Source organism: Pogoniulus pusillus, chromosome 36, assembly GCF_015220805.1.
Source record: "Pogoniulus pusillus isolate bPogPus1 chromosome 36, bPogPus1.pri, whole genome shotgun sequence".
Taxonomy (NCBI): Eukaryota; Metazoa; Chordata; class Aves; order Piciformes; family Lybiidae; genus Pogoniulus; species Pogoniulus pusillus.
In genome coordinates this window covers 4,605,289-4,625,778 of record NC_087299.1, presented here as the reverse complement: position 1 = coordinate 4,625,778, position 20,490 = coordinate 4,605,289, and the positions used below count along the sequence as shown (strand labels likewise).

The 20,490-nt window shown below is 58.1% G+C and overlaps 1 protein-coding gene across 8 annotated transcripts in view; it reads right to left on the bottom strand.

The window, feature by feature from the left end:
- Window positions 1-2,058: 2,058 nt before the first annotated feature.
- NPHP4 (nephrocystin 4) overlaps window positions 2,059-20,490 on the bottom strand; it is a 19,922-nt gene continuing 1,490 nt past the window's right edge. For 2 of the 8 annotated variants that reach the window (XM_064172074.1, XM_064172075.1), the window contains 26 exons: window positions 19,897-20,069; window positions 19,533-19,597; window positions 19,124-19,279; window positions 18,870-19,006; window positions 18,171-18,337; window positions 17,968-18,094; window positions 15,729-15,911; window positions 13,952-14,081; window positions 11,944-11,990; window positions 11,107-11,312; window positions 10,823-11,014; window positions 10,049-10,215; window positions 9,330-9,490; window positions 8,738-8,918; window positions 7,708-7,836; window positions 7,348-7,550; window positions 7,057-7,274; window positions 6,767-6,956; window positions 6,575-6,652; window positions 6,330-6,486; window positions 5,945-6,030; window positions 5,063-5,148; window positions 4,312-4,483; window positions 3,651-3,830; window positions 2,780-2,917; window positions 2,059-2,629 (listed from right to left, as the gene is read on the bottom strand). In XM_064172074.1, coding sequence (XP_064028144.1) covers window positions 2,489-2,629; window positions 2,780-2,917; window positions 3,651-3,830; window positions 4,312-4,483; window positions 5,063-5,148; window positions 5,945-6,030; window positions 6,330-6,486; window positions 6,575-6,652; window positions 6,767-6,956; window positions 7,057-7,274; window positions 7,348-7,550; window positions 7,708-7,836; window positions 8,738-8,918; window positions 9,330-9,490; window positions 10,049-10,215; window positions 10,823-11,014; window positions 11,107-11,312; window positions 11,944-11,990; window positions 13,952-14,081; window positions 15,729-15,911; window positions 17,968-18,094; window positions 18,171-18,337; window positions 18,870-19,006; window positions 19,124-19,279; window positions 19,533-19,597; window positions 19,897-20,069 — 3,870 coding nt within the window. In that variant the 3' untranslated portion in view covers window positions 2,059-2,488. Of the gene's footprint in view, window positions 2,630-2,779; window positions 2,918-3,650; window positions 3,831-4,311; window positions 4,484-5,062; window positions 5,149-5,944; window positions 6,031-6,329; window positions 6,487-6,574; window positions 6,653-6,766; window positions 6,957-7,056; window positions 7,275-7,347; window positions 7,551-7,707; window positions 7,837-8,737; window positions 8,919-9,329; window positions 9,491-10,048; window positions 10,216-10,822; window positions 11,015-11,106; window positions 11,313-11,943; window positions 11,991-13,951; window positions 14,082-15,728; window positions 15,912-17,967; window positions 18,095-18,170; window positions 18,338-18,869; window positions 19,007-19,123; window positions 19,280-19,532; window positions 19,598-19,896; window positions 20,070-20,490 lie in introns of those variants that run through there. The other 6 variants (XM_064172077.1, XM_064172079.1, XM_064172078.1 and 3 more) reach the window with 6 other exon arrangements.

Sequence of the window (20,490 nt, the reverse complement as noted above, 5' to 3'; positions counted from 1 at the left end):
AAGAGCTTCCCAACCTTTCCTTCCCTGCATGCTTGGTGAGGACATGGGAGCCAAGATGTTGAGGGTGAATTAATTATATCTGGAATCCAATCTTCTTCCTGCCATGAATGAAATGGGAAGAGAACAACAAGCTGCAGGCAGGGCACGTGGTGCTGTGAGCTTGTCATTAGTGGGATGACTTCATTAAGGAGCAGGAGCCCAAGAGCAGCTCCAGCACAGCCCCTGCCTGTGCAGCAGCAACTACAGATGTTCCAGGGGCTGTGGTTTCCACACCGTGCTGGTGGGCTCTGGAGAGCTCCTGGCACAGTTCACACCTCTGGGGGGGGTCTTTGCTCTCTGGTGGGACAAGGTCTCATTGCCCTGGGACTGACCATGCCAAAGGAAAAGTGTCCTGGGCTGGACAAGGTCACAGAGCTGATGCCCTGCTCCCTCCCTGCAAAGGTAGGGAGAAGGGAATCATAGAATGGGTTAGGTTGAAAGGGAACTGAAAGCTCATCCAATTCCAACCCCCTGCTATAGGCAGGGACATCTCCCACTGGAACAGGTTGCTCAAGGCCTCATCCAGCCTGGTCCTGAACAACTCCAGGGAGGTTGTGGATCACAGAAGCACAGAATGTGGATCTTTGATCACATTGGGTGATTCTGTGCTCCACAACCTCCCTGGGCAACCTGTGCCAGTGTCTCACCACCCTCACTGTAAAGAGCTTCCTCCTAACTTCTAGTTTTAAATCACCAACTGTGCCACCACCTCAGCCTGCCCAGCTCCTGCTTCCCTGCACCTCACCTTAGCTGCTCTCCACAGCACCATCGCTAGCAGCTCACACAAGGCTCTGTACAGCACCTTCCCAACACTGCATCCTCACTCAGCTTCCCACACCAGCCCTGCCAGAAGCTTTACTCACCCAGCTCTTGCTCCTGGATGCTGGCAGCACCATCCATCTGGAGCTGCATGGGTGCCTAGGAGCTGGACCCAGAACACTCCCATTCCCCACAGAGCAACCTTTTCTGCTGTTCTTAACAGCCAGGTCTGCATGTTTGGGTCCAAGTTGTGCTTTGTGGGAGTCACATTTAACAGCAGTATGGCTCAACTCAAGCACCCAGGCCACCATCCCATGCCCCTGCCATATCATTTACCAGTGGCTGCAAACTGCTGGCACTGGAGCTGCCTTCCTCAGCCCGGGGTGCAGCAGCAGCTTCTTCAACAGCCTGCAGAAAGATGCTGCTCTGAACACGTAATGAGAATTATTCAGCTAATCCACTTTAATCACCCAGCACAGCCACAACCAGCGCGGGTGAAGGAGGAGCTGTCGGTTCCCATCAGCCGGGTCAGGCTGCGGCTCCACCGCGGCTACCACCGCACCAGCCGCGGGAAGCGACACAGCACCCCCAGAGGCGCCAAGCTGGGGAGAGTGGCTGCCCAGCAGGGCTCTGCCCACAGCCCAGGAGAAAAGGGGCAGGGCACGCTCCTCATGAGAGAGCATCCCTATTTTTGCCTGCCTCATCTCCCTTTTCCACAGAATCAGGCAGCAGATTGGCTTGGGACATTAAAGCTCATCCAGCTCCAAGCCCCTGCCATGAGCAGGGGACACCTCCCACTAGAACAGGTCACTCAAGGCTTTATCCAACCTGGCCCTGAGCACCTCCATGGAGGGGACATCCACAGCCTACCTGGGCAACCTGTGCCAGTGTCTCATCATCCTCACTGGAAAGATCTTTCCCCACCCCCAATCCCTCCAAGTTTTTTCCCCACTTCTGTTTTTTCCCCCACCCCACAGTGAGCCAAACAGCCTGGAGAGCACAGTGAAAGCTGTCCTATGAACCACTGAGGAAGGGACTTTTCAACACTCAAGATAACATGGTGGGGCAGACCAACATCCCTCAGCCCCAGAGCCTGCACCTCCTTTCCCCATCACTGCCCTCCACAGTCCCCTGCCCTGAGGTAACTCAGTGATCCCTCACCACAGGAACAGTTGAACAGCAAGCCCAGCTCTGGCATCTGCAGAACAGGGGCATCCAGGGCTGCCACTTCCCCTGGAAGGAAATGCCACCACAGCCAGCTCTGTGCAGCAACTTTAATTCATCAAAGAGGAGTAAAAAGTATCCAACTGCCCCTCGGTGGGTGCAAAACCAACAGTGCAGTACAAAATGCTTTAAAAAAAGTCTGAAGAGTCTGCAAAGTTTAAGTTAAAAAAAGATCCCAAAGTGCCTAAAACACAGCAAAAGCTTTACAGAACCTCAGGCACCCCCGGGCCATGGCACCAACACCTGCCCTGCTCGCTTTGTGTGGCTGCAGCCATGTGCCACTGCCAGAGCTCAGGGCACTGCTGTGCATCCCGGCAGGCAGCAAGAGCTCTTGCCTTGGTGACTACAAGGGGAGCAGGCTCCCAACTCTCCATGGGAGAGATGTTAGCATCTCCAAGGTGGCACTGCCAGCAGAGCCACAGCAGCCACAGGGAGCCCAGCCACAGTGCCAGGATGGGCAGGAGGCTCACTGGTAGAGGACCCTGACACAGAAGCTCTCCTCGTTCTTGTCCTCATGGTCATTGATGTGGATCAGGATCTCCTCCTCGCCCACCTCCTGGCTAGGGGCGAAGCGCAGGCCGATGCTGTACACCTCCCCTGCGGCCACCTGCAGGGCAACACCAAGAGGAGAGGGCATGGGGCGGGACCTGGCAACAGCCCCTCTGTCCTACCCAGACCAGCATGGCCCTCCCATGGCAGCCACGAACCCAGCACCATGTGGGCTGCCTGGCTGTGGGCAGGGGCTGGCAGCAGGTACCTGGAAGGAGTCCTCCTTGAACTGGAGGAGGTCAGGCCGGTTGGTGCCCAGGAAGTAGAGCCGGGGCGAGGGGTAGGGGTTGGTGTAGGTGATGCGCTTGGTGCAGCTGCCACCCACGGGCAGAGAGATCTCAAACACCTGCAGGGCGAGCAGAAGCTATGGCAGATATTGCCCAGAGCATGAGGGGAACCATAGGCACTCCCTCAAACCAGAGTCACCCCTGCACAGAGCTGTGCCAGGGCATTTTGGGAGCACCTTGCCTCATGTTTGGTCTCTGCCAGCAGGTACAAAGAAACCACCAGAGCCAAAGCATCCTCCTGGCACTGCCACCAGCACAGTGTCAAAGCACTCACAAACCTAAAGAACACAGGGCTGGGATGCAGCTGGCACAGGCCAGCTGATTCCCCAGCTGCTTCATGGGCATCCACAGGGAGAGCTATGGTGCCTGCTCAGAGAACACCCCATGGCACTGATGGGCTGCCAGAGGGTAGGACATTGGTTTAAATGCCAGTCTGAACCTTGCCAGTACCAAGGACTTCAGAAGAGCATTTTCAAAGCAGCACATTAGCCAGGCAGTGCCATTCTCCACCTCTGCAGCAAGGCCTTCACCAGCACTGCTGTGGCTTTAACCTCACAACTAGGAATGCTTTAGTGACACTCTCAGCATGGCACTGCCCTCCAAACAGCCTGGAAGATGCTTTACTGTGGCACTCAGATTATTCAATCACTTGAGAGTTAAACGTGTGCCCGGAGTGGGAGGTACCAAAAACCCCAGAGATGTGAAGAGCAGAATTGGCAGGAGGCAGCCCCAGGGTATCAGCCAGACTGCAACCACCAGTCTGGCACCGTCCCCGAGCAGCTGCCACTGTACCTTGGAGATGAGAGGCTGCCTGCAGGAGAGGCAGAGCAGCCAGGAGGACACCAGCTGGTGAGACTCCACATCCACCAGGTTGAGGTAGAGGAACCTGCTGCCAGCACGCCGGGGCCGCACACCCAGGTGCAGCTCCTGCACGGCGTTGGCAGGGAGGAGAAAGGCACCGCCGGGGTCCACCTGCAGGAAACACCCCCAGGAGCTGTGGCAGTGCCACCCGGAGCACAAGCTGAAGCTGACTGCTCTTAAGCACCTGCACCCCTAAGGAATTCCACTGCCATGGAATCCCATCCACAGGAACACACCAGGACAGGCTTTGGACTTCATGCCCAGAAGGACAGGATCCAGGTCCCCTCTCTGGCATGGAGATTTCCCCCTCTCAGGCTTTGACCAGGCCAGGCTGGAGCTTTTGTGCCTTTGGTTCTGCCCTTTCATACCCAGTGCCCCCTGAATCTTCAAGCCAGTGCCAGCCTGCAGCTGCTCTCCCTAGGGGAATTTGTCCTCAGGGGTTTTGCCCAGACAGCTCTAACCAAGGGCAATTACCACACACTGGCACCAAATTCTTCACTGAGCCACCTCTTCCCTCCCTGCGCTAGCCTAGGAAAGCCCCCAGTTTGGCATGCTGGACTCTGCCAGCCCCAGGCCCACCCGTGGGGGTTACCTGCAGCTCCTGTGGGTGGGAGGTGAATGCCTGCACCCTGCGTGGGGCAGCGGTGCCACGCAGCAGCAGCGAGAGGCGGGCAAGCTGCCCAGCTGTGCCACTCAGGTCCAGGCGCTGCAGGGAGTGCAGGTAGAACTGCCAGATCTGCGTGGGCACTGCCAGCCAGGCGTCCCTGTGGCACAGGCAGACAGTGCTCACCCACGGCTCACTGCCAGCAGGGAGCCCAGGGAGGGAGCCTGAGTGTGGGGCGAGCTTCTGAGGAACCCATTTTGGTGCCACCCATTCCTAAAGCGTCATCCAAGGCAGAAAGAGCCCAGCTGGCTCAGCAGGAGTTGGCTGGGGCACTGAGAGGCTCTAGCCAGGGGGCGTTGGGAGGAAGAGAGAGGAGGGTGTAGAGCTGCACTGAGAGGCAGAGAACACTGAACCCTGGCTGCTGCCAGGTGGAAAGGTGCAGAGCCCTCACGCCCTAGAGCAAGAGGGAAGGGAGGAGGCCTCTGCTCAGAGCAGAGAGCAGCCTAAGCCTGACCAGGCAGAGGTAGAGTCTAAAGCCGTGACTAAGAGGCAGAGAGAAGAGGCTGAACCCAACTGCTCAGGGAAACAGAGCGATGGAAAACCCTCACTGCAAACATTTGGGAAGCCTCCTGCCCACTTCCTGCAGCCCAGCAGAGCCAGGCCAGGGCAGTGTGAGCTGCCCTCCTGCCCAGCGGCACGCTCAGGATCGGTGCTGATCCCTTTTCAAGGTCCTACTTACATATAAATAGCAACAAAGAACTTCTTGATCTGTGGGCTTGGCCCTCCAGCCACTTTTAAGAAGATGTCCTGCGGCTCCCCCGGCCCCTGCGTGCAGAGATCAGAGCACCTTTCCACCAGCCAACCTCCAGAGCCCAGCACCCAGCCAGGACCCCAGGGCCTCCTCCCTGCCAACCCAGCTGGGCAGGCAGCTGCCCCTAGCCTGTAGTTCAGCTCTGGCATTAACTCCTCACCTAGCCTGGCTGAGCTCTGCCACGATGCCCTTCCAGGCCTGCACCCATGATCAAATTTTGTCAAGTTCTCCCCAGGTTCTCTACCCAACCCTGATCCAATTCCCCCCAGGAAACATCTCTGCAGTGGCAATCACCCTCCACCTCCAAAGCAAGTCTGAGAAGTCTGTGCTGGACACAGCAATGGCTGTGTTTGGGCAGGACACTGAGCAAACTGGGCTGGGCTTGGCCCATGGCACAACCATTTCCACTGCCCCACTGTCACCCAGCACAGAGATTGCTGACATGGGGCCAATGCCATAGATGTGCCAACCCCCACCAGCAGCAGCAGGCACCTCGAGCAGCAGGAAAGGTCCATCCCACACGCAGGCAAAGGCTGCATCTCCCCAGCTGCAAAACCACCTGGAGCTGGCTCAGACCATGCCAGAGCAAGCTACTGCATGGCACAATAAGGTGCCACATTCAGCCTTGGCTGTATGAACACTGCAGCTCCTCTGAACCAGGAACAGTTCCAGCTGCACCAGCAGCAGCGTTCACCACCAGGGGCTGGTCACCAGGGAGGCTCTGTGGGCACAGGGCAGATCTCTGCCCACAGAAACCACCCCCAGCAGGATGACACAAAGGACAGAGCAATGCCAAGGTGCAACCAGTACCATGTTCTTAGTTTCACAAATGATGTTGGGGTCACTGCAGCGAACAAACATCTGAGGCTGCCCTCCTGGCATCCCCACTGGCGCCCCTGAAGAGAGAGCGAGGTGAAAGCAGGCTCAGGGTCTCCCCTGTGCCTGCTGCCCCGAGCAGCTACAGCCCAGGGTCCCTCCTGCTGGGCTACCGACAAACAGCACAGGAGGACCGGTGAGGAGATCAGGCACCAAATTAGTGCAGGGAGGTAAGTGAGGAGCAGGCAGGGAGCCCGAGGCTGCGCAAGGGCAAAGCAGCAGGGATGTGCTCTACAGATGCCACCACAGCTCCAGGAATGCCCCAAACAACAGGCACAGAGGAAGAGCTCCAGCCTCACCAGGCATGCTGCAGGCTTACCAGGGAGGGTGTGCCAGGGTGGCAGCCGAATGGTCTTCTTCAGGAAGGTGAGCTCAGGGTGGTAGAAACGGAAGGTCTGGTCCACCACGTGGGGCTGCGGCTCCACCTTCACACGCAGCAGGGCTAGAGGCCTCCCCCCACTGCCCTGGAAGCAGACCTGGGGACAGCAGAGAGGGGCAGGGTCTGGCAAAGTGATGCTGCTCCTCAGGCAACCCTTGAGTGGTGCCACCACCCCAGGCCCTCACCTGGATGTGCTTTGTCTGCCTGCCCTCGCTCTTCCCCAGGGTGGCAACGTTAGCATCAGCATCCATCCCAGCTGGCCCCTGTGGGGTGAGAGGGGTCTGAGGCACAGCTATGGCTACAGCATGGTGGTACCACCTTGGCCTGGGCAGCAAACACAGCCAAAGACAACAGCTCAAAACGTGGCCATGCCCTACCTGTGCGGCAGCAAGCGCAGGGTCTGCAGAGAAGGTCTGGTACTTGAAGGGGATGCGCAGGGTCTCGTTGGGGCGCAGGTAGACCTGAGGCTTGAGGTCTTGGCGCAGGTGGAACATCTCCTCCTCCACCGGTGTGGCACTCCTGGTCAGCTCCTTGAAGTGGCGCCACTCCCTCGGGTCCAGTATGACGCTGGAAGGGCGAGCAGCAGAGACGCTGGTGAGGACCACTCAGGATATGGTGCCACCCTGGCATCTTCTCACACGCATGGAGACATCACTTCAGCCCCTACCTGAGCTCAGGCTGGTCGACTTCAATGGTCACAGTGTGCTGGACACCACAGGGGTTCTTCAGGGCAAACTCAAAGAACTCTGCCGTGCCCAGCACTGCATGCACGGTGTGGGTGGCAGTGATGGCCTGGCTCAGCACCCGGGCAATGTTCTCACCCTTGGTGTGGTCCCGGTAGGCATCAATGATCTGCAGGTCCTTCAAGTGTCGGGCACGCTGCTCCTGCCAGCAAGGAGAAAATCATCATCCCAGAGCCAGCATGGCACACCTGGCCACCTGGCACCACTCTCCTCACCGAGAGCTGGGGCATCCTCCCACTGCTGGCATCCTCCTGCTGCCGCACCAGCGCCATGCGCCGCAGCTTGCGCTGGCGAGCAGCCATAGCCTCGCCAGGAGCAGCTGGGGGTGGCAGCTGTGCCTCTGCCTGGCGGCTGTGCAGGGCAGCTGCCAGCTCACTGTCCACCTCCACCAGCCTCCGTGCCCGTGACACTTGTCCACCTGTGAGCAGACAGCAGCATGGCACTGACCAGGGACCCCCGCCAGGCTATAGGGCAGGGAAAGGGGGCAGATGCCCCTTAGGGTATGGCACCAGCACCACGATGGCAGAGACCAGGAGAAACTCTGCCAATCCAAGTCGCAGCCCAGCAGGACTCACCACCGGCAACGTTCAGGGGTAACCAGCTGCCAGCTGAGATGTTGGTGGCACTGCCCGATCCAGGCACGTGGTGGGAGTGGGATGGCAATGGGGATGGCAGCTGCCCTGGGGTCTCCTCACATGGGTGGCCTGCCATGGGCAAGTGGTATGAAATCCACAGCAAGTTGTGTGTCCTGCACAGAGGGTCTGAGGAGCAGCAGCCAATATCTGCTGGTGCTCCACAAGCCCTGCAGTGCTCCCCACAGAGCCCATGGCTGCTGCCACCACACAGCCAACCACCCAGACTTGGATCAGCACAAAGCATAGCATCACCTACTGCCAAGCCTCTCACCAGCTCTGGGAGTCATTCCTGTGCTCTCATCCCCAGCTGTGACACTGCCACAGCCAAATGCTGCCAGATCTCCCCAACTCCTGCTGCCAGCCACCCTCCTGCAGAGACTATGCCAAGCAGAGCTGGACAAGGTTCTAAACCTGCTGGGTACTGACCCAGCTCTCAGCTTCCATCCCCAAGGGTACAAAGCTCTTAGTGCTGGTTTTAAAGCACAGCACTTTGGTCTTTCAAGAAAGAGGACAGGGGAGAAAATCCCTATCCCATGGCAGCTGCTGTCCTGGAGCAGCTCCTCTGCTCCTTCTCCTTTGCAGGGTGAGGTAAAGCCCTCCCTGGGCTGCACAGCTCAGCTTGCCCTTCCCAGAAGCTTATCGACCCTTTGCAGGCAAGGCAGGGAGAGGAGGGCTTCAGAGACCTTATAAAGGAGCTAATCTCTGCTCGGGAGATAAGATTTAAAACCTGGAGTCACCAGGCAGGGAATTAAAGAGAGCTAAAAGCAGCCAGCAGGGGCTGGGGAGAACAAGGTCCTCACAGCCTGAGCTCTGGTTGGGCACGGCCCTGGGCAATTCTCCTACCCCCCTGCACTGTTTTGAGGGCCAAAGCATGGAGGAGCTCAGCCAGCACTGGGGATATCTGGTGAGGGTGGCATGCTGCAGGGCACTGCTGCCAGCACCCAGGCATTCTGGTCATATAAGCCCTTACCAACATTGGCTAAGCAGAGGTGGAGGTGGCCCCTGACCAGCACACGGACACCAAGGGGCCGCAGGGCTCCATGCCGCAGAGCCTCTTGGCCCAGCACCGCCACATCTGGCTCGTACTCAGTTGTGGTCACCTCCAACTCATGGTGGGTCCTGACAGCTTCCCGGCCCTGGCGCAGCAGGGGCTGGGGACAGGCAAGGATGGGAGAAAGGAAGGAGTTACTGAGGAATCTGGTCTGGAAGGTAAGGGTGGCTCTGGGTATCCTAGGGCTGGGAGTTCAGCCCAAGAATACCACAGGAGTTCCAGGAAAGTAGGACAAAGTCAGGATTCTGCCATCACTTCCAAAGAGAAGACAAATCCCACCACAAGGGGCCTTCCAGGCTGGCACCAGCCCAGGTTACAGAGGGGCTGATGGCAGCTGGATCCCAAAAGACACGAGGGTAACACAGCAATGCCTCAACAGGGCTCCAAAGCGAAAGGCAGCAACTCCTGAACCATACCCCTCACACTGAAGGGGGTCTCCTGCAGCAGCTGCCCTAGGGTCTTAAGGAAGAAGAGCTCTATTTTGGGCAGTGACACCCACTTTGGCCAGTACCTGCAGTCTAACAGCAGCAGACCCAACCAGGAGGAGGGAGTCTCCGTCCCAGACGTCGATCTGGAGGCTGTGCTCAGCCAGGTACCGCACAAACCAGCGCCGCTCGCCGGGCCGCAGGGACGCCGGATCCACCACATAGCGCAGCTGCAGCCCTGGCGGCCCTGCGGCACCCGCACAGGAATGAAGCTGCCACCAGCACAGCAGCTGGGACAAGGACACTTCCTGAAGCCCGCTGGCCCGCACAGACACCCTCCCTCACTTAATGAGCCCATCAATTAGCAAGGTCCAAGATCCCCTGGGACTGGCACCCTCCCCTGCAGACATGCTGTCTGGGCAGACTCTCCCAGCTCCATGTGGAGAAGGAACTTCAGCAGCTGCCAGAGCCTGGAGTCCCTGGGCACCAGAGGGAAGCCAGAAAGAGCGAACAGCACATAGCCAGCAGGACAAAGCTGCTCACTCTGGGCACTGCGCTCCCACCTGTGGCCTTCCTTCTCCAAGGGCTGAGCTGCAGCAGGGGCCAGCAGCCCCGCAGTACAAACCAGCCCAACCCTTCCCCACTGTCTGGCTTCACATGTGAGGCACCTTCAGTCTCTCCAGGACATGCCCCACAAGCAGGTAGGGGTTTGCTGTTCAAGCAGACACTGCCCCATTCCTCAGCCCCGAGGCAAGACCCGAGTCCGACGGCTGCAGCACAGCCCCAGGAGCTGCACAGGGCTTACCGGTGCTGAGGGTCCCGTCCTTGTTCAGCCGCACCAGCAGCTGCGCCGCCCCCGGCTCGGCGCTGACCAGCTGCAGCCGAGCCGTGGTGACCGGTGGGAAACGGTAGAACTGGAAGGTGAGGAATATGGTGCCTGGCCACGGCTCCTCTGTGCCATCCCGGGTGTCCCTTGAAGCAGAGAGGGGTCTGGGTGAGCTTTCGGAGCAGTGATGCTCCCCGTCACGAGCTCCCCCAGCACTCGGCACGTGCGGGGAGGCAGCAGAATGAGAGCAGCTCAGCAGCACTGCGAGGGTCTGAAGTTCTCTGAAGACAGCAGCATATGGCCTGCTCTGCCTTCCCAAAAAGCTTCATCATTCCAGCTGTCTCTCACCATATGCTGCAGCAGAGGAGCCCAGGGAAGGCAGCGTTTTACCTCTGCGCAGCACAAAAAGCCACCAGGGTGGCCTCACCCAGCCAAAGCCACCCCCATGGGCTCTGACTCTCAGCTCCACATGCACGGAGCAGCTCTGCAAGTAAGGAGCTTTTCCACCACGCTGTGGCTAATGGATACAGCAAAAAACCCTGGGAATCTGATTTAAGAGAGTGCTTGGAAAGGATAAAAGGCAGCACTGTAAAAACCTTCTGAGGCTTTGCCTCCACAGCAGGCACTTTTGCAGGGACTTCTCCCACTCAAGCAGAGAAGCAGATGGAGGAGGGGGTGGGGGGGGCTTTTGGGAAGGGATTCTGCCCCAGGAGCTGCCCACAGGAGGCACCACGCCAGGAGCTGCCACCCCACCTGCCAAAGGCCAGGAACTGCAGGATGATTTCGTCGCCTTGCAGAGGGTCAGACTCCTCCAGCCGCAGGCTGATGCTCGCTGGCTCAGGCGGCTCTGAGATCTCCACCGGCAGCCGATGGCGGTCCAGGATCTGCGGGAAGCCAGCGGCGTGCAGGCGTGCCAGGGCGGCACGGGACGGCAGCGTGTGGGACCTGCAGGGGACACAGGGGGAGTCACACGGGAGCAGCTGTGAGGGACCCAGCACCAGGGATGCAGGAGCAGGGAAAGGGTGGCCGAGCATCACCTGCCTGCCTGCAGCCCCACAGCAGCAATGGGCACATGCAGAGGGGCAAATGGCAGCGCCCGCAGGTGGTCGCTGGCACTGGGCTCTGGGTCCGGTGAGCCAAGGCTGGCCTCCAGGTGAGTGATCCCTGCATCATGCTGTGAGCTGCCTGGCACCAGGAATCCATCCTTGCCCCGTGGTGAGGCTGAGAGCTCAGACACTGACAGCTGCCAGGGAACAGCCAGCCTGAGTGTTCAGGGCCAGCCCAAAGCCCCACATCAAGGCAGCAGTCCCCTCCTTGCCAGAGCAGCTCTGGCATCACCACTCCATCAAGAAGCACAGCTTGGCTGCCCATGGGTTCCCCAGTGCTACTGCTGCCTTTTCCCTGGCAGGAGGGTGATGAAATGCAGCAGGAAAATCAAAACACTGAAGGCAGCTCCAGACCTTTAATTCCTGCCCTCCCACCCCACCCCATATATTTGTGTGCCTTGATCCCTGCACCAGGATATCAGAAGAGCACAGAGAGAGGTCTGGGGATTCATGGCTCTCCCTAAATGCCAGCAGCTCCACAGGAGAAGCCCTGTGTCACTGCCAGCACAGAGCAGGGGCAGCAGCACCCAGCAGATCTGGGCTGTCAAACCCAGAACTGCCCTGACAAATACATCTGGGGTATGAAAAGAGCTCAGGGCAGCCACCCTGGCACATGCTGGGCAGGGGCAGGTTCCATTTTGCTGTCCCAGAGAAGGTGGATCTGAGCACAACACTTGGTGCCTCCCAGCAACAGCAGCCAGAAAAAGCAGCAGGAGCATGGGAGTGAGGGCACACCCTGAGTGGGTGGGCTGTGTCAGTGGCACTTACCCCTGGTCCCCGTGGGGAGGTCATCGTTTCTAGAGGAGCTGCCAGGCCTGTGGATAGGGACAGGAGAGATCCTGCAGTGGAGCTGCTGTCCCTGGCCCAGCTGCCACAGCTGCAGCCTCCACCATCAGCCCTCTCCAACCTCCCATCAGCCCCTTTACATCCCAGGGCTGAAGCCAGCTCAGCCAGGAGGTTTCACCACAGCCCAAGCCCCAAGCGGGTGCGAGTGCTGCCTGCAGGGCTAAGGCAGCCAGCTCCAGCTCCAACCCTTATCCTGCTGGGAACAGGGCTGACTGCTGCCACTGGTGACAGGGCTCCCTCCAGCCATGCAGTGCTGCTTTGCGAGATGTGGGAGTCTCAGGACACTTCAGGCTTCCATCCCTCCCTGTGCTGTTTTCTTGCCACTCCCTTCACCTGCTTCTGCGCCCCACCAAGGTGTGAGCTCCCCAGGTGAGGTTTGGCTGCTGGCTGCACTCTGGCACAGCTGCACTGGCAGTGCCACTGGTCCTGCAGAGCAGGGCACAAATGCTCCATTCCTGCCTCCACATGGTGTTGAGACCTTGTTTTGCTTTCACTACTGCCTGCATTTCAGCTCTGTCATGCTGACTGCTGTGCAGAGGAAACCACTTCACCTCTCTGACATCTATGACACTGCTTGTTCCCTGCTGGGAGGATGGCTCTGGCAGTCTGAAAGAAACGCTGGGTAGAGCCACCAGCACTACTGCCAGCTGAGCTGACAGGCACCACACTCAGCCTCACCTGGCCAAAGGGGCCAGGCAGTGCTATGCCTGCCAGCAGAGCCCTACCAAAAGCTCACCAAGCACTCTTGCCAGCAGTGCCTCACGGCACAGCTGCAGGACCCTCACTGCACTTTCCAAGCTCTCCCTGATGCCGCCAGATGCCAGCTCATCTTCCTGACTGTGCACTCCCCACAAGGCAAAGCATGTCAACCCAGTGCCAAGCTGGATGCTCACCATCGGCACACACTCATTTTGCCCTTCTCCACACTGCAACTCCCTCGGTGACCAGAAAAACCTTCCAAGCAGCATCAGGAAGGTACCAGCATCTAACTCAGAGCATCCCCCATGTCCCAGAGCCTGCTCTCGTCATTACAGCACAAGCCCAGCTCCTCGTGGTGACAAAGCCGTGGTTCCACTGCCATCTTGTGGTAGGCACAGCATCACCGGAGTCGGCACTGGGCATCGTCTTCACCCGTGCCTGGCAGCACTCAGAGCTAAGCAGCCTACACAGGGTGTTTAAACACTGCCAGGCACCTGCAGCATTGCTGAGACCTGCGTGGGAGCCAGAGTAGGAGCCATGCTGCAGAGGAAAGGGAGGTTTGGCTCCTTCTGATCAGAACAGCGAGGCTTAGAGACAAGCTGAGAGGCTTCCTAGCAGCTCCGGGCACTGACAGCACTCTGTCCAAGCCCAACTCAATGCAGTTTTCTTTTTGCCTCCAACACACACAAGAGATGAATGCTGAAACCTCAACCCCACCACAGACATCAGCCACCAGCTCTGGCAGATATGTAGGTGCACACAGCCTGGCCATCATCAGTCAGGCACTGGCACAGCCTGTGCCTTCTGACCCAACAGGCACTGCTCTCATGCTCTCTGACCAGCCCCACCATAAGACTGCCATCATCTCCCTCTGCCTGTAGCTGCCACCTCTCCTGCCTCCACATCTGGAGGGCTCCAGAGACAAGTAATTGCATTGGACAGAAGCAACTCACTGCTGGCACAGCCATGGCACACTGGCTGCCCTGGGTGTGGAGCCCAAACCCAGGGTGACCCAGAGCAGGAGGGAGCTGAGGCTGTGCTGGCAACCCCTGGGAACACTACACGCGGCTCAGAGCTGCTACCGCATGGGGACTTTGAACACGAAGTGGCTGGAAGCTTGGCTAGCTCCAGTAACTCCCGAGGGAGTGGAGCAGAGCTGGGTGTCTTCCCTCCCCGGCACACGAGTGCCAGGCTCTAGATCTGAAATGTCAGCGAGCTGGCAAACACTCACTCAGCGCCGGCGTGGGCGCCGGCTCGTCCCCGGCGCTGCGCAGCAGCTCGGCGGCAGTCACAGGATGTTCCTCCGAGTCGGTGGCAAAGCAGAATTGGACAGTCCCAGACTCCACCTGCTGCTCCTGGAGCTGCAAGGCAAATGCTCTCAGGCAGCAGGCTAGAGGCAGCCTCCTTCCTACCTCCAAGGATGATTTCCTTGCCCTGCAGCCAGAGCAGCGGCAGTGCCAGCTGAAGGCAGAGCCAAAGGGCTGTACTTTAATGCCTATGTCCTTGAGGAGTCAAACTGCCACCTGGCTTAAGATCTCACTGAGCAGCTTCTGCAGACACTCATCCATCCAGAGCAGAGAGCAACACAGGAGCTTAGCACCACAGCTCTGTCTCAGCCATGCCACTGTGACTCCTTCAGCCCAGCTCCATCCTCCTTCTGCTAAGGAATACTCAGCAGGGAGATGTTCACTTTGGGCACAGCCATCTAGGCTGGAAGAGACTTTTACAATCAGAGCCCAGCCATTGCACCAGGGAAGGTTTAGCTTGGACACAAGGAACAATTTCTCTCCCAAAAGGTATGTCAAGGCCCGGCCCAGGCTGCCCAGGGCAGTAGCAGTCCTCATCCCTAGAGGGCTTTCAAAGCCATGGAGGTGTGGTGCTGAGGGGCTGGGTTTGGTGATGCCCTGGCAGTGCTGGGTTAAGGGTTGGAGTCAATGATCTGAAAGGTCTCTTCCAACCAAAACTATTCTGTGCTTCCATGAAGCCAGGCAGCACTTAACACCAAGTACTTAGCTGCTCACTAGCAGGGGCTGGGGGCTGCCACCCTCCTCTTCACTCACAGGATCACAGGATGTTAGGGGTTAGAAGGGACCCCAGGAGATCATCAGTTCCAACCCCCCTGCCAGAGCAGCACCACACAATCTAGCACAGGTCATAGGAGAACACATCCAGACAGGCCTTGAAATGCTCCAGAGAAGACTCCACAACCTTTCTGGGGAGCCTGTTCCAGTGCTCTGGGACCCTTACAGAAAAGAAGTTCCCCATTGTGTTGAGCTGGAACCTCCTGTGCTGCAGCTTATACTCATTGCTCCTGATCCTATCCCAGGGAGCAGTAAGCAGAACCTGTCCCCCCTGCTCCTGACCTCCAGCCCTCAGATGTTTATAAACATCTATTAAACCTCCCCTCAGTCTTCTCCAGACTAAGCAGCCCCAGGTCACTCAGCCTCTCCTCATCAGGCAGTGCTCCAGTCCCCTCATCATCCTCATGGCCTTCTGCTGAACCCTCTCCAGCAGATCCCTGCCCCTCTTCAACTGGGGAGCCCAAAACTGAATGCAGTATTCAAGATGAGGTCTCACCAGGGCAGAGTAGAGGGGGAGAAGAACCTCCCTTGATCTGCTGGACACACTCTTAATACAGCCCAGGGTCCCACTGGCCTTCTTGGCCACAAGGGCACATTGCTGTCCCCCTAGTTAGCTTGTTACCCACCAGCACTCCCAGGTGCCTCTCCACAGGGCTGCTCTCCAGCAGTCACCTCCCAGCCTGTGCTGCTGCAGTTTATTATTCCTCAGGTGCAGGACTCTGCACTGTCCTTGTTGAACCTCATTTGGTTCCTCTATGCCCAGCTCTGTCTGTCCAGGTCTTGCTGGATAGCAGCACAGCCTTCAGCTCTATCAGTCAAGCCTCCCACTCAGCCCCCACCCATCACTAAACCAGGCTTGGGCAAAGAGCCTCTGCCCAAGCACCAGCAGCATCCCCACAAACCCAGGCCAAAGAAGCCAGCCCTTACCTGTCGGGAGCTTCTGCTGCTCACTGGGTTCCGGTAGACCAAGGTTTGGCAGGGTCCACGGTGGGCACCACCATGCAGGGGCAGGACCACTTCAGCCCGGCTGGTGCCCAACACTGGGCTCCAGACAGCCCAGCACACCGAGCACAGGTCACGCACCTCACCACGGGCACTGCCAGGCAGGGCCTGAGGGTAAAAAGGGAGAGCACGGTGAGTACTGGGCACACTGGCAAGCACTGGGCACACCGGTGAGCACTGGGCACACCGGCTTGCCACTGGGATGGGGAGTAGCTGCCACCATTTCCAGGGTCTCACATCCTACAGAAACTTTCCCTTCAGCTTGTTCTGGAGGCTTCCCACTTCCCAGTACCTCTTTCTCTTTTGCTTTTCCCCTCCACTGACTGCACCTTTCTGTTCCAGCCCTCTGCAGGCTCTGAGGAGCACCAAGAACACTGCTGATGGAGGGGCACATGCTGGTCACCAGGAGGGGACCCAGGACCATGAGATCCCTCAGTGAGAGAGGCTCACAGAGCTCCCATGTCTGCATCATTCCAAGGCAGAACCAGCTCCTCCCTACAGGATTTCACCACCCCAGGGCTGACCACACTTGGGGGCCACAGCTGCAAACCCAGCACTACCCTTCCCAAACGGGGCCCCACACACCAGCCCAAACCAAGGCAGACATACACAAAAGCAGGGTAAAATGTTTCTGAAGAGCAGCAGCTTTCACCCCTTGCATGCATTTGGCACTTACCAGCTAAGACAAAGTCCCCAGCCCCAGGGCTGAAGGCCCTCTCCACTCAAGCAGCATTAAGGGATGGGTGACCCCCCAGTCCCTGGCAGATGGACAAGGCAGCATATAGAGGCTTCCACTCACCCAGACACATCTTCAGCCTCTCCTACCTGAGGCAGAGGCAAACTGAGATCCCCACCAGCACCACAACCACCCTCAGAGCTTGCTAATTATGGCAGGAGAAGGTGAGCAGCTGAGCAGGCAGCTTTGGATTAACCTCTGTGCCCTTGGAGCCAGCTCCCAGTTAGAGCTCCTAACACAGCCACTTAGATCTGAGTGGAGCCCTAAACCTTCACAGGTCCTCATCTTTGGCTCTTCAGAGGAGTTGAATCCAACAGAGAATATCTGACAGCAAAGCTGAGCTTCTCTTGCCCACTCCATGCAGATCACTCCGGCCTGGCACACACATCCCAGTGACAAACACCTGTTCCCTAGTTCCACCCTGGGCAGCTCTGACAAGAGCTGACACCTGCTGCATTTCCAAGGAGCATCTTAGTGGAATATTTAGAGCCTCCTAACAACCTTCAGCCACACTCCAAGCTAGGGGCTCCAAAAGCAGAGGGTCTCTGAAGGGTGCAGAGGACCTTCACCAAGCTAGGGTTAGCCAAAGAAAGGTTAAACTGAAACACGACTCAAAGCAGGCATGGTCTGTGCAGCCAACAGGGACCTCTCCTGCCTTGAAGGAGTGGAGAACACCAGGCAGAAGCTCCCAGAGAAATCTCAGCCTTCAGGAAAAAAAAAGCCACAGAGCAGGAGGAGTCATCTTCTGAGCGGAGCTGTTACATTTGGAGGAAAAGACTTTTTTAGGTTCAAAAGCTGGAATTTTCCAAAGGAGCTTGCAGAACACGACAGGACTGAGCAGGCTGTGTCCCTCACAGCCACGGTGGGGAGCTGGCACCATGTGTGGCTAAACGAGGCAGAGCCCAGCGTGGGCACCCTGCACAGTGCCACAGGCAGCACCTGCCCGCCCACGGGGCCCTGCCTCAGGCAGCAGGGTCTAGGAGCTGCAGGGTGAAGGTCACAGCAGGACCTGCTCTCCAGCCATGGATCTCCACTCTCTGGAGAGAAGGAGGCTGAGGAAAGACCTCCTTCCTCTCTACAACTCCACAAAAGGAGGCTAGAGGTAGGTGGGGCTTGGCCTCTTCTCTTGAGTGAAATGGTAGGACAGGGTTGCACCAGGGGAGCGTTAGCTGGGACATCAGAAGAAACTTCTTCCCTGAAAGGGTTCTGAGAGAGGGGAACAGGCTGCCCACAGAGGTGGCTGAATACCCATCCCTGGAAGGGTTCAAAAGCCACAGAGCTGTGGTGCTCAGGGCCATGGTTTAGCCCCAGCCTTGGAAGAGTTAAACCCAATACTTGTCCTCCACAGCCCCAGAAGCATTTTCCAACTAAAATGATTCCATGATTTTAAATTCCAGAGATGAGGAGGCACATCCTGCCCAGCCCTACCTTCCCACCAGCTGCTCCTGAGCTGCAGCAGAGGTACTCCAGCTGGAAGCAGACCTTGACAGCCGGGTGTGGAACCATCTCACTCAGGTGGATGCGGCTCCTCAGGACCAGGGCTTGGCCCACACCCCTGCGCCAGGATGGACAAGTGGCTGTGGGCAGCAGCCAAGCCAAGAGGGAAGCAACACCAAAGGGTCACCAATTACCTGGCTCCAGAGCTGGGCACCCCCGGGCAGGTGCCCTGTGCCGCCTCTGCCTGGGGCACCAGCAGGGCGACCTGTGGCGGCTGCAGGAAGCGCAGGCCGTTGTGGACACCAACATGCAGCCGCCGCTCCCGCACCACCAACCCGGCACCGTCCGGCGCGGCGTTGGCCTGCCACGGGGGAGGGATCCGAGGTAACAGCAGCCCTTGGCAGAACCCCCGGCACAGGGCCCCTCCCCAGCAGCTGATGGACTTTAAAGCTCCATCCTTACAGAATCTTAGAACTGCCTGGGTTGGAGAAGCCCTCCAAGATCACTGACTTCAATCAGCAACCCAACACCACCAGGGCCATCAAACCACATCCCCAGGTGCCATGGCCACAGGTCTCTTAAGCATCTCCAGGGCTGGTGACTCCACCACCTCCCTGGGCAGCCTGTGCCAATCCCTGACCACTCTTGCAGCAAATAATTTTTTCTTACATCCAACCTAACCCTGCCCTGACAGCATTGGTGCTAATCTGGCAAGCAAAGGAGGACCTGGCAGAGCTAAATCCACATCCTGCTTATCAGAGTCCAGCTGTTCAGAACAAACCCACCAGGAGCACCCACAGGCTGCCCCAGCAGCAGAGCAAGCACAGAGCTGGCACAGCATAATTGGAGGCTCCAAGCAGAACAAGCACTCAAGCCTTGCCCTGTCACCATACCTGCAGTAAGCGGTCACTGTTCAGCAGCTCCAGCAGCTCCTCCTCAAACTCCTCCAGAGAGGGGGTCAGCTGCACAGACAGCCCCTCCAGATAGCAGGAGACTGGCTTCAGCAGCCGTGGTTTCTGCAAGCAGTCACCTGGAAAGGCCAAGTGGTGACCTCAGGTCACAGCATGGCTGAGGTGGAGGCACCACTGGGACCGCTCATCCCAGCCTGCCCAGGGAGCTGCAGCAGGGAAGGGCAGGGAGCCTTTACCTGTGTCCCCACGTGCTGGCTGCAAGCCAGGCAGGGTCTGCAGGCCAGACACCAGCAGATTTTCAGGAAGGAGGTGGAACACCATCTCCAGGGGCTGATGGGTCTTCAGGGCATACTGCAGGTGGCTTTTCTCCATCACCATCAAGTATTTGTTCTCTGAAGGAAACAGCCCAAAATGAACAGAACCAGGGGAAGCTTTGCCATGCCACTGCTGAAGGAATCCCTGTTTGTGAGCACAAGTGTTGGGAGCAATGGAAGAGCAGGGTTTGCCCAGCCAGGCTTTTCCCAGCTGGCAGCAAGGGACTGCCAGGGCACAGACCCTGCATCATGCCAGCCAAACACACACAACCCTCATTTGGAGAGGGGAGGTTACCAAGAAAACAGCAAGACACATCCTGCAGCTGCTTACTCTCCATGGGGTCCTGGAAACGTGGGTGCAGCAAGGCACGTGGGGTCCCATGGTACAGCTTCAGCCTGAGAGCAAAGAGCACAGATGCAGTGGACAATGATGAAGCAAATCATCTTCCCCAGTGCCTCTGCTCGGCAGCAGGGGCCACCTTCCTGCTCTGTACCCAGAGTAAACCCCCACCCACAGAGGGCAGAGGTCACCCACAAATGCAGCACCTCTTCCCCAGCACCAAGGAATTTCAGCTCTCTAGATGCTAGCTTTGTTTCTGCAGCCCCAGAACCAAGCCTCTTCCCCCCAGAACAGCCATGTAGAGTGCCACCCCCCTTCCCAGTGTGTCCCATCACAGGGCAGCAGAGGGACCTACGCTCTGTCCTCAGTGGCCAAGTCTGTCATCTCCGACCTGCTGCTGAAGAGGGGGATGAGTCCAAAGCCACAGGAGAGATGCTGAGAGCCCTCATCCCCTTTTCCAGCCACTGTCACCAGTTCCACAACAACAGTGATGCCAGGGTGGTTCAAGGAGGTATGGAAGTAGACAGTCTGAGACAGGAAAGAAGAGAGAACAAGGATGGCAGAGCTACACCACCTGCATTTGGACAGCCAATGGCACAACCACAATGTCCACCACAGCTTCCAGACAGTGGCTTATGGCAAACGACCTCTGGCACTGCTTAGCCATCACTGCTTGGCAGTGGTGGAGTTCCTACCCCTAGTGGGACTTCAAAGACATGGATGTGTGGTGCTGAGGGCCATGGTCTGGTGGTGCCCTGGCAGTGATTGGTTGAGGGTTGGACTCAGTAATCAGAAAGGTCCCTCCAGACCCAAACAATTTCATGATTCTCTGGCCCCAGGTTCTCCAGATTTGGGGCAGTCTCTGTTTTTCAGACTCCTGGCTGAAAATTTGTGAAGATGACTCCAAACCCCAGCTGCCAGCACTTGAACAATCATGAGGTAACACTAG